This window comes from Pecten maximus, chromosome 16 (genome assembly GCF_902652985.1).
Source record: "Pecten maximus chromosome 16, xPecMax1.1, whole genome shotgun sequence".
Classification (NCBI taxonomy): Eukaryota; Metazoa; Mollusca; class Bivalvia; order Pectinida; family Pectinidae; genus Pecten; species Pecten maximus.
Window position 1 is genome coordinate 28,700,877 of NC_047030.1, and position 13,176 is coordinate 28,714,052.

A 13,176-nucleotide genomic window follows, 5' to 3' on the forward strand; every position below is an offset into this window, starting at 1 on the left:
TTATGACCCTTCAATCTATGAAAAGTATATATATATATAATTGTGCCTTATTTGGTCCTTGAGGAGATGCCTTTTAAAATTTCACTTAATTTGACCCATTTTGGCCCCACCTATAAGCCCCTAGGGTCAGTCAGGGCTAACATGTGCATACCATCAAATGTCATCCAATGTTGATAATGTAAACCAATTTTGAATGAATTCCACAATAGAAATCAAACAAACGATAGTCATTAAAGTTTAACCCCCTCCCCAGGGGCAAACGTGAGACCCCAGAGCCTTGAAACTCACAAATTTGGTAAAACACCTTAAGACCCTTAAATCTATGAAGAGTATTTGATTCTACCTTATTTGTTCCTTGAGAAGATGTTTTTGAAATTTCAGTTACTTTGACCCTTTTTAGCCCCGCCCATCAGCCCCTGGGGGTCAATCAGGGCCAACATGTGCATACCATCAAACTGGGTAGCATGATCATAATGTTAACCAAGTAAGATTGAATTATACTACTAATGAAACAAATGATAGTCTAAAATGTGATTTTCAGTAAAGTTTACCCCCTCCCCAGGGGCAAACATGAGACTAAGGGTTATGAAATTCACAATTTTGGTTAAGCATCTTAAGACCTTTCTATCTGTGAAGAGTATTTGACTCTACCATAACTTGTAGTTGCAAAGAAAAAGATTTTTGAAGTTTTAGTCAATTTGTTCCTTTTTGGCCCAATCCCTCAGGCCCTCAGGGTGATGGGGGGTGTAGCTTTGGTTGGCCTTAACCCATGGAATCTTCCTGTCATAGTTCATCGAATATGGTTCTGCAGTTTTGCAGAATAAGTTGAAAATATAGATTGTTTATGATGCATGACGCTGGACAAAAGGCAGTAAAAAATCATTGTTTAAGTTTTTTTCGATTATTAGTATACATGAGGCATTCAAATTTAATTGATAATAAATACTTATACTTAACATAGCCAGGAATGTTTTACTTACATTGGCAAGCTTTGTCTCAAACATGATGACATCGATCATCTGGGATCTCGTGCTGTTTTCTTCTCCACCCAGTAACATTCCCACCTCTGTCATATACTCTAGGTAGGCCACTAACACCTGAAGGGAATCATCATTTTTAACTTTAGATCAAAACAAAGAAGCTCATCTCACTTTTAACTTTAGATAAAAACAAAGAAGCTCATCTCACTTTTAACGTTAGATGAAAACAAAGAAGCTATCATAGTAAGAAATTTTCATATAATTTATATATATATAATTGGTCACATATTTAACTTAGCAACACAAGTGACTTGACCCTGATCGGGCCTCAAACTCACGATCTACGGTACCCAATCGCCTAGCCAGAAATATCCGCTGTCATATAGTAATAGTTACAGCACAGACGTGAAGACAAGTAAATTACAAACAATTACATACAGACACACTGACACAGAACATGAAACAACATAACTTTAGTAGATTAAAACGACCAATCAAAACAGTGTAACCGATGTACTTCATCGGCGATGTTTACAAACACACATGGAGGCTGGTGTCATTTTGATGAGATATATGATCAATGACTTCTATCAATTGATTAAACACTGTGGATGTTTCCCCTAAGATCATATGTCTCTGTATTTAGGTTAAATGCCATGACATAGTCCACAAGGTAGCTCTGTACTGGGCGCAGTAATTTTTGTTTACTGCAAAAGTAAGCCTGAATCATAATGTAAAACATGATTTGATTGGATTCCCTGGAATTTCAGGACACAACAGTTTAAACACAACAATATCTGCCAAGGGTTCGTGGAGTGTAATGTAATCAGAAGCCTACCTTGGCTAGCGAAGATGACTCTTAAGCGAGCATATTGGCACTTTTGGCCATGGTGGCCATCTTGGATTTTAGACCTTGATCAGGACCATCTCAGGATCATTTCAGATAAGTTAGAGCTTAATCCCACTGGTGGAACTTAATTGAGAAGAAGTTTGAAATAGGTGTTGCTCATGAAAACCATGATTGTGCAATCATGCGACAAAATGGCCGCTGTGGCTTCCATGTCAAAGCTTTAATGGGACTGGAAAATAACAACACCTTATTGGCTCTCTTTCCTTAACATCCTCATCAATTTCCAGCTCAATGGCGCCAGTGCAACTGGAGAAGAAGTTTGAAATGTGTTTTTTAAGATGGCTGCCATGGCGACCATCTTGGATTTGGGATCGACCCAAATAATAACCACACTTGGTCAGGACATCTCGGGATCATTTCTGGTAAGTTTGAGCTGAATCCCACAGGTGGAACTTGAATAGAAATAGGTGTTATTCAGGACAAGAGGACCCAATGGGCCTGTATTGCTCACCTGGCTCTACAGAAACTATGAAGTTGATTTAGGTTATTCTGCAGATACTATGCTGATAACCACTTTATTTAAATATCAGTGAGGCTAGGTTCATTCATGTCAATAAATTTTCTAGTCCTCCATTTCAGTATACAATTGGATTAATATCAGGTCTCTTTGCTATCGAGAAATCATTGTTTAAAGATTTTGGCCCATTTGACCCATGTGACCTTGAATGATTCAAATGGAGGTCAAAGTCATTTATTTGAACAAACTTGGTAGTCCTTCATCCTGGCATGCCACATGACTAATATCAAGTCCTTGGTCCTGGTCACAAGATCCTGGAAGGTAGTACATCGTAAATCTAGGTGAATCAGCCATGGATACAGGTGTATACAAGAGGTCTCACCAAAAATCCAGGTAATGTGTGTGTAAAACAGTGAGCCCAACACAACAGATCTATGGATGGCCTGATTGGAGAGCATTGTTTATATGTTATGACTATGGGGTAGCTATCATCAGAACAACAATCATTTATTGTGATGTCTTAGATAATCAGAGATCTGGCCTGATGTAAATCTGCACTAAGGAAGAGAGAGAAGTTCTATTCTACCATGTTTGCTATGCAATGCCAGTTTTGATTGGTTTAAAACCATGTATTATTTTCCAATAATACACGCTCGTGTCAATAATACACGCTCGTGAGTCACGGCTGTTACAATGTTATGTATCTAATATTCACCCATTCAAAGTATGGTTACTTTAGCCAAGTGGGCTAATGGGTTAGTCTTTACTCAATATTTTATCACAACGCGACTTCGAATCTTTCAAAGGCCGCTTTTTTTTCTTTTTTTTTCATCCTTTTTTTTTTTATTTTCAAAATCAATGCCATATGATAGATGTTCTTGATTGTAGTACTGTAGTGCCCGTAAAGAAATGTATTTTTTTATCAACAAATTAATGCAATACTCAAGAAATAAATTACAAGGTTTTCCCGGGGTTTCTATTAGAAAGAGGTAGATCTCAGAACAAAACAGTACATTGTAGAATAGAAATAATCAACTTTGACTCGTGTATTGTTGCAGGATATACAACTCGGACTCCGGATATTTTGCAATTTCAATTAATAACTCAGGCCTGCGGCCTTCGTTATTAATTTAATTGCAAAATACATGTATCCTCGTCCTCGTTGTGTATTCTGCAACAATACACGAATCAACGTTAATTATTTCTTAAGTATAAGTCTGGTAAAAGTGAACACTTCCTTGCCATACTTACTGGGTCCTGATGGATGCTTTTGTTAAGGTAGTAATCACGCTCAGGTAGTCCTAACCCTGACTGGTCGAGCTGGAACAATCAATTGTTTAATGTAATATGTTGTTACTTTGTTAAGAATCAACATCTTTGCAGCAGCAAAGTAAAAAATAAATAATTCATTTCATGTAGCTCAAAGACCTGATCTCCAACAACTGTTCATAGTAAAAGACAATTCAAGAAGTTGTTTATAGCAATAAGCCAAATTGCCCCCATTTTGCCTTGCCCCTCAGCCCTTTTGGCGGTCAGCTCCACCATATAATGATTTGTACAATTTTAAATCACCACCACCAAGGTGGGAAAGGCAAATATGGGCAATAGCCAATGCATCATTCTAGTCTAGTTTAAGAGGCTGTTTATAGCTATATATAGCCAAAACATTTTCCCCTTCTTGCCCTTTAATTTTTTTCCTTCAAAAGAAGAGAAAGATTTTTATGCATTCCCTGTCAACCAAAGATGTTTCAGACCAAAGTTCATAGCAATACACAGTTATGTATAGACAAATTGGCCCTATTAAATCTGCCCATCCTTGGGGATCAGCCCCACTGGTGTACATTTTCAATCTCCAACACTAAGGATGCATGTTTCCAGTAAAAATTATTTAGTTTAAGTCAAATTTAGCTAAATTCCAATCAACGTTTTTAAAAGAAGAAGCAGTTGTTTTAAGAATTTGCTCCCATATGGCTGTTAGACAATTTTAGTCAATTTTTGGGCATCAATTGTTCATATTAAGAAGTATTGAACATTATTTTGATGACAAACTTTGCAGAATGATGAAACAAAAAAAAACATTTAACATAGAGATTGAAAAGATCCCAGAGGGATCTTGGTATCCACAGTATTTACTCTATGTAAGACTGCTGTATTCTCTCTACATAATATATATTCCCTTCTTTCCTCTTTTCCTCTTAACCATTTTTTAACAAAGGAAACCTAAATAATTATAGAATCTAAATCAAAGGGCCTAAGGCCCTGGGAAACGTCAGGGTCTGAGGTCATACAATAAAACATTAATCAAAGTACTGTAAGTACTGAAGACACAGGGGTCAGGGGTGCACATGTTTTTTTTTTTTTGCAGTCATGAGAGAGGTAGGCGGAGCTTATTCTGGGTGTTGTAAGATGTAGTAATGTAATTTGAATAGTCGAGTACTCTACTTCACCCAAATACTATTTTCGTGACTATGATAATGAAAATAATTGCATTATTTCATGGATTCAAAATGGTTTTTTTAAATGATGAAATGGTAACTGGCTTATATTGAAAACTAGAAATGGCATTTACACCTCTAGCATATTTAAAGGGGAAGTAACTCCATACTAAATGGATTGTAAGGTTTGCACAAATTTGTTTCAATATATACACTCATAAGCAAACAATACTGTTGTGTTGATTACATCTTTACTATCATATATATATAATAAATATAATGATTATGTAATATATGTATCCACACAGTGTACTGGTGAATTAACCTACTGAATTTGTTGTTAGGTAATACCTTGGTACACTAATACCAAAATAATATATTGATAGTGCAAGTAGTAGATGGTTTATGCTACAAATTCCAACATTCTACACATGTCTGCCGGAAACGGGTGATTTGTTTTTAATTTCTGTTTGCAACAAGTAATTGCTATAAATGCCAAGAACATTTTTAACTCATAGGCAAGGTAACAGATCAGTCATATAGGCATTAGGACTTCGCCGAAAATAGCACAACAGAATGCAGGGACGCATCGAGATTAAATGTCCCATCACAAAATCAAATTCGACAAACTGAAATCCTCAGGAGGAGGGAGGACTTCCATGTCTTGCAGACATATTTCTAATTTCCAAAAATAAATCCTTTCTTTATATATGTGTCTTTACATGCATGAGAGAATAAGAAGATATCTCAATTTTGTCTACATCATACATACGGTACCTCTCAAACAAGAGGCCAAATGGGCCTGTACCGCTCACCTGGCTCTACACCAACTTTGACGTTGATTGAGGTAATTTCTACACATACTATGCTGATTACCTCTTTTTTCATATCAAAGAATTTTCTAGTCCTTCATTCCAGCATAATATTTGCCTAATGTCAGGCTTCAGAGACTCTTGGCTATCGCAAAATTATTGTGTACAGATTTAAGCCAATTTCACCCCTGTGACCATGAATGAAGGTCAAGGTCATTTATTTTAACAAATTTGGTAGCCCTATACGACCCAGCATACTACAGGCCCAATATCACGTCCCTGGGCTCTTTGTTATTGAGAAGAAGCTGTTTGAAGATTATAGCCTATTTGACCCATGTGACCTTGAATGAAGTTCCCATGTGACCTTGAATGAAGTTCAAGGTCATTTATTGGAACAAACATATGCATGGTAGCCCTTCACCCCAGCATGGTACAGGCCCAATATTAAGTCCCTGGGCCCTATGCTTATTGCGAAGAAGTAGTTTGAAGATTATAGCCTATTTCACCTCTGTGACCTTGAATTACGGTCAAAGACATTTATACGTGGTAGCCCTTCACCCCAGTATGCTACCGGCCCAATATCAAGTCCCTGGGCATCTTGGTTATTGAAATGAAGTCGTTGGAAGATTATAGCCTATTTCACCTCTGTGACCTTGAATGAAGGTGAAGGTCATTTATTTGAACAATCTTGGTAGCCCTTCACCCGGCATGCTACAGGTCCAATATCAGGTCCCTGGGCCTCTTGCTTATTGAGAAGAAGTCGTTGGAAGATTATAGGCTTTTTGACCCATGTGACCTTGAATGAAAGTCAAGGTCATTTCTTTGCTACACGTGTAATATCAAGTCCCTAGGCCTCTTGGTTATTAGCAGAAGTTGTTTAAATGAAAAATTGACGCCGGATGGACGGACGCCACACCACGACATAAGCTCACTTGCCCTTCAGCCTGGTGAGCTAAAAATAAAACTACTCAGTAACAAAATTGCAGTGTTTATGTTTAATACTTTTTGCTTCAGTGGCTTCTTAATAAGTAAAATATCCGAGTGCGAGATCTTTGCACACACCATTAAATGATCTTTATTGGTCAAATGAAAGATCCTGTTAAAGGGTTTTAGACACAAAAAGGTTAAAGTTGTCTATAGGTTAGTTTCTGAAAAGCCAGTCAAATTACCCTCACACTCCTGGGGTTGTGTATATACACGCTGAGATACAGGGCACAGCATGGGCCCATCTGGACAACTGACCTATATGCAAAATTTCATTCTGATAACGAGGTCGGTCAGCCTCCTACGTCACAGGTTCACAACTGCCGAGATGATAGTATAACTAACGTTATAAACACCCAAATGTGTGTCGCATTAAATCACTATTTACACACTATCTACCAAAGGTTTTGTGATGTGGGAATACTTTACATTAATATATTGGGTTACAACAGTGAATTGGTTACATGTACTCCAGTGATGATCCCGTTATTCATTAAACAACTGTATTAAATTCAACTTTATTCCATAAGTTTTACAACTTATTGGATAAAATAGTATATAACATTAATGGACAAAGGCATCCACTCTTACATGATTTATAATTCAATAAGCTAATTTGTCAGATTTGTTACAGGGAAACAGAGAAATAATCATTAAAAATGAATATATTCTAATTAAAATCTTATAAATCTTTCCTTTAGTTTATTTGCTAGTGATAAATATTTTCCTAAATTGTTAAGTTCTTTTATATTTTCTACTTTGAGTAACTGAATACGTTTAAACATACTATAGTATTTAAAATGATATGTTTTAATCAAATCAATACGAATGTCTGGGTAGCATTTTCACCACATCAAATACATTTCCTTCATAACCTTCATAAAACATTCTTTAAGGAAATTGTCAAAAAAGGACAATGTTTGAATACATTACTGTAAAATTGATCAGAACAGTAACTGATTTCTTCAAACATTTACCCAAGACTGACAGTTCAAAGTTACTGATTTAAATAAAGAATCCAAGGATCTTTAGTTTCCAACATGTCATCATAACATGCTTTGAGTAAAAAATTATCTGGACGCTTTAATTTCAACCAATATTTAAAAATTCTTGATTTAATATGTACAAAGGAAATCCTCAAAGTTCAATGAACAAAAAACCCATGTATCGTCTCAGATAAAAAAAAAATAGTTTTTCTGATTACGTACTATCTAATTAAATTACATCAGGATGAGACAACTGTATTTCAAACTACTGCATTTTTATCAAATCTTTATCTTGCAAAATTACGAAATGGATATTTTTATGTTAATATTACGTCAGGAAAGGGTAAAACATGTTCTTAAAAGTGTACAAAATCTTATCAAATTATGCCAAAAATAAAATGGTTAACAAGGCTAGGAAAATTAATCACCGTAAAAAGACTTCACAAGTGAGATCATTTTGTCACCTCACTGTATAGTAGACCAGAGATGTATATATCACATATGTGATATTTACATCTCTGAGTAGACCTATAGTGTATATGCCATTGTTTGAGTTTTTTAAATAAAAAAAAAAAATAAAAATAAACAGATGACATGTGATATTAGTAAATTACCAAGGTTATGATATTGTCCGCTGGACTACTATTTTGATTATACAATTACAGACATGAGGTGTGGAAAGAAAATCTAAACATGTAAGATGATAAAATCAGGACATTCACTGTCATATTGCTTTCAAGGTTTACAAAATAATATGGGGCTTTTTGAAGTTTCCCTCTATAAATGCATATAACAAGGCAGATTCTAGCCTAGTGATACTGGTGATGTGAACCAGATGACGCGTCGGACCACGTGACCACCTAGCTCATTAAAAATTTTCAGCCAGCAGCAATATCCCCCTACTGGCCTAAAATAGATAAACAGCTTTGTAGGGCGAGGTAAAACCTGTGTCAGCCAACATTTATGGGGTCGGGCTAACAGAAAATGGAAAAATACCCTATGTGTCCAAAACCCTTTAAGCACTGTTATAATAAGCTAAATTGGTGCATGCGCAAGAAACACAAACCAGTCCAGTCAGGCCATCTCTTATCTAGTTTCTATTCTATGGAGATCATTTGACTACAATGCTTTGATATTATATTTAGATTCGCTATTAGTATTATTGATATTGGATAATTCTAAGTATGGATTTTACTGTGAGTGGATATGTATACTGACTATGTAATATTTTGTGATCTGGACCATGTCATTGAAAATTTGAAAGATGTGTTTAAAATGCATGACAGTATAAGTCACTGCTTTGAATAATTTTTGAATTTTATTAGCTCGTTTTTTTCAAAGAAGATGTAGAGCTGGAATCATTTTTTAATTTCATTAGTTAATTTCTTCAAAGAAGATGGAAAGCTAATGTTGTCACCCCAGTTTCAGTTACGTTGGTTTTCAAATGTTAGTAGTTTTGGTGTTAGCTGTTTATCAATACATGTGAATGGCACATGACTAGTACAGTTGATCAATAAACGTCAATGTCATATGACTAGCACTGTTTATCAATGGATGTCACATGTCAAATTAATAGATTTTGTGACAAAAAGCTGCTTTTTGACATGATTTGAACTTTATCGATTATGTGAAAACAATATTTTTTTGGTGTACGTCTAAGAGTTAAAAGGTGTCAAAACATTACTTTACAGATATTCGGCATATATAACGTTTTGGAGTTACATTATCCCTTCGAATGCCCAAAGCCAAATTAAATGGGCTTTGTTGTCGTCATTCACATTTTTTGAGTAACAGTATTGCATATTTGCCAAATATGGTCTTTGTGTAGCAAATACATTGGGTTTGTGTGGAGACCTCCTCCTACACTAAATAATCCATTTCTTTCAAACTTAGTATACATATACCATGACATAAGTTGTGTACTAGGCCCACTCTAGAACTTCGTTAAATTGGCCTGGGCATCATGTATCAATGTGGTTTGTTTGGTAATCTCTTCAAAGTTTTCAAACTTGGTATGTTTCATAACCATGACATAAAATTGTGTTTTCCTGAACTGCAGTTTGATTTGGCAACATAACTAGAGATATGGACAGAGGATAAGCCCTTTGTGGAACTTATTTAATGCAGGCATTATGTGGTCTGTTCGGAGGTCTCTTCCCACCATCAATAACCATCTTTTTTTTCAAACTGGGTATGCCATGTCATGAAGTTGCGTTTATTTCATTTGAATATATTTTACGAGTTATGGCCCTTTGTTTGTTATATTTTGACTCAGTTAGAAAAAGCAAGAACCTTTCAGCTACAATTTCTTTTTGTGATGAGTATAAAGTTTACTTAATATTTATCAAACAATTGAAGAATGATTTGTAAATAATTATCATTTCCAATAATCTTAATGACAAGCAAAGTACGAGTGTATGTTGTTCCATTCTGTCTGGTACACATTATAGATCTATCAGAGTTACTTAATTTGATTGATAGGGTAGCGGTATCAACCTGGAGAAGGTTAATGGACTTGGAGGGTGCAGGACTTGCGCCCCTTGTATTAGGTGGCGAAACGGACTTGTGTATTAACTGAAACGGGGGAAACTGGGCCTAAAATTGGCATCATTTTCAGAGAATGGACCTAAATGTTCTTCATGTTGCACAACTGTATTGTATGTAAAATAGTAGGGGTTTATTTGACCGAGAAATACTTCAAATTAGTTTTTGTAATCATTCATGAATCACGGCCCAATTGCCGTCTGAGTTGGATATTAATCTTTTAATGTAAGACATAAATCAAAATATTGAAGACACTTGAATAAACTGTATATGATTCAATAATCAACACAAAGGTTGCTTATCATTCAACTTTTTAGAATCTTGTTATATTTATGCTATAACATAACGCTTTCACTTATTTATGTTTTATAATTCCAAAATCCTCATTATGCAAATTAAATTCCACATGAACTTGGTAACACAAAATGTGATGATTTCCATTCTTATGTGGTCTTCTATAGATCTATATCTTTTAGAAAAAAAAAAAAAAAAGTGATGCCATCACCAGTTTATATTATTGCTTTTCCTTGATGTAAGATTATGAACTATATATGATTGACTAATTAGATTCAATTTGTTGTATGAAATATTCGTTTGCTTTCCCTTGCTATCATAGTTTGTTTTATATAGATTTACCTTGCTATCATAGTTTGTTTTATATAGATTTACTGGACAATAAGACATATTTCTTACTCCATCCTACTCTTTTAGCCACCTAATACATTCACAGTTATGGAAGTTATTTCTACCATATTTTAAGATTAATTCCTCACACTTGGGAAGATGTAATCAACATGCCAGTGTAAATCTTTTGCACTTTGACCAGTGTATTGAAAGATTCCCTGAGGCCTGAACTGTCCAGGTAATAAAAGGGTATCGCACCCTATCAGCAGGGGAAGGGGAAGGGAAGGCGGGAGGGGTTGAATAATAACCTATAGATCTCAATGTTTCACCTGCATGATATACACAGAATTTTAATTCCTAAGACTGTCTTTATGATAACATAAACTAGATGTTAATCATCTTTGACTATAGGTTTAAGATTTCAGTATCTATCATTTTGTATCGGATTAAAAAACTAGCTACTGAGCTAGTTACACTTCATTTCCATTAAAACATATTCAATTGTGTAATTAATATATAAGTACAAAAAAACACCTGGGTATGCTCGAGAATGCGGATGTAGACAGGGCAGGGTATACCATTATATATACGGCATATGCATTGGCATCACTGGCAGGCACATCAAACTAATTTATAATTAGCATTCAAAACTTAGAATTACATGCTCATATCAGCTCAGACTTGTTATACTTGTTATTAGAGTGAACATGATTTTCATATAGCACTCTATGTTATATGTTTACACTCCATACTGTGTAGCTACAAATTATCTATAAAAAAACCAAATTCATTCACATGTACAGTTCAAATCAATTTGAAGTGGAATTTTGTTTTTAACTTATATTTTTTTGTAAGTACATTACATCAAATATTCTCCACAATAGTATATGAACCATATACATAACTGTAACTGCATGATACATATGTATGTATATTTAATGTTAATTTATGTTAGTGAGATCTGAATGTAGCTATAACTTACTTAATTTTGAAATTGATGATATCAAATCATCAATTTCAAAATTAGAATGCCCAACTGGAGTGGATGAACTGTACATGTAGCAGCATTGAAACATATCTTAGTTAGCAAAGATGCAAGAGGTTGTGGCTCTAAAAGCTAGAATTAGAGGCAATGTTTTTTTTGTGCAAGATCTAGACCACATTTCATTTATTTTATCCTATTGGGTTTATTTGGTATGGCAACATTATGACTAATCAGCTAGGCCTAATAAAAATAGAATGATGTCAAAAAATTACGGTAGATATAGGTCGGTTCTTATTTCTATTCTATTTTTCTGTACACTATAATCTAGATTTGAGATATAAAACTTGCATTTCCAAAAATAGACTTTTTTAAAATGAAATTCATGTGTATCAGGTGTTTTAATCTAGATTAAAATGTGAACTCATAAAATTATACAAATTAAAGTGTTGATATCCTATTTAATTAGGCATTTATCACAACGAAATTGAATGAAAAACGTAGATCTCAAACGGTTTGTTAGCATCAGGCTATTGTGTATAATATCATTATTACGGGGTGTTATTCTATTCAAAAGGATATATATATATATCTATGCTTGTCTGTAGGCAGTATGATTACACAATCAGAAATCATCAATGACAGCGAAGTACCGCTGTAAAATATCACCACTGACAGTACAGTATAGTACTGGTATCGATCTTTTCGAGTTCGAAATTCTGCTCAGGCCAATTATAAACGGAAATGTTTTGTTGAATGAGAAAACAATGTCTCACCTGCCTAGTTCACTGTTGATAAATTCTAATAAAGGTATTATGTATTAGCCTTCTCCGGTGTGTTTTTGTTTTAATTTTGACCCAATTCCAAACAGGTAAGTCCGTACACGAAGTGTTGAAAAAAGCCTGCCGCCTAACGGCGTGGGAAAAATCCCACGTTAACCGCATCGTTTGCATTTTCACAACAGCACACATCTCTGAAAATAGCTACCAATATCTAATTATCGCATTGCATAGTATTCTGATCAGGTAGATTCTATATTACGATCGGTTGGAGAATGCATGATAATCGATTTACTTGGATATTTATGTATAAGTTTGAAACATGACACTTTGAATATGAGTGAAGCCATCGCTAAATTGTTTGTGTTTAAAATTGGTCCGGTTGTTTTACAGTTACGTAAAATTTACTCACCGACCGCTGATTTCAATGGCGGCGGAGATTATCAGAGACGACTACCGAAATGTTTTACCGTGTTTAATGTCATGGCTTCTAAATACACCTTTTATCTATCAATTTGGTCTGATTACTAATTAACCCCATGACCGGGAGTGACAACATACGCTATCGTTATCCCTATTGTCAGTCAGGGCATTTGGGGGAGAGGTGTGAAATCTTGCCGCAGGGGTCACGACAAACACCTGTCCAGTGGTCAGTACAGGTAAATTTTTTGTTCGAATCATGA

The 13,176-nt window shown here is 35.0% G+C and overlaps 1 protein-coding gene across 1 annotated transcript in view; it reads right to left on the reverse strand.

Moving 5' to 3' along the window:
- The window catches only part of LOC117345121 (endothelin-converting enzyme homolog), a 143,531-nt gene that overhangs the window by 59,001 nt on the left and 71,354 nt on the right, over positions 1–13,176 (reverse strand). Inside the window, exons 6-7 of the mRNA XM_033908080.1 lie at positions 3,599–3,667; positions 981–1,097 (exon numbers count right to left, since the gene is read on the reverse strand). Of these exons, the coding sequence (XP_033763971.1) occupies positions 981–1,097; positions 3,599–3,667 (186 nt within the window). The remainder of the gene's footprint in view (positions 1–980; positions 1,098–3,598; positions 3,668–13,176) is intronic.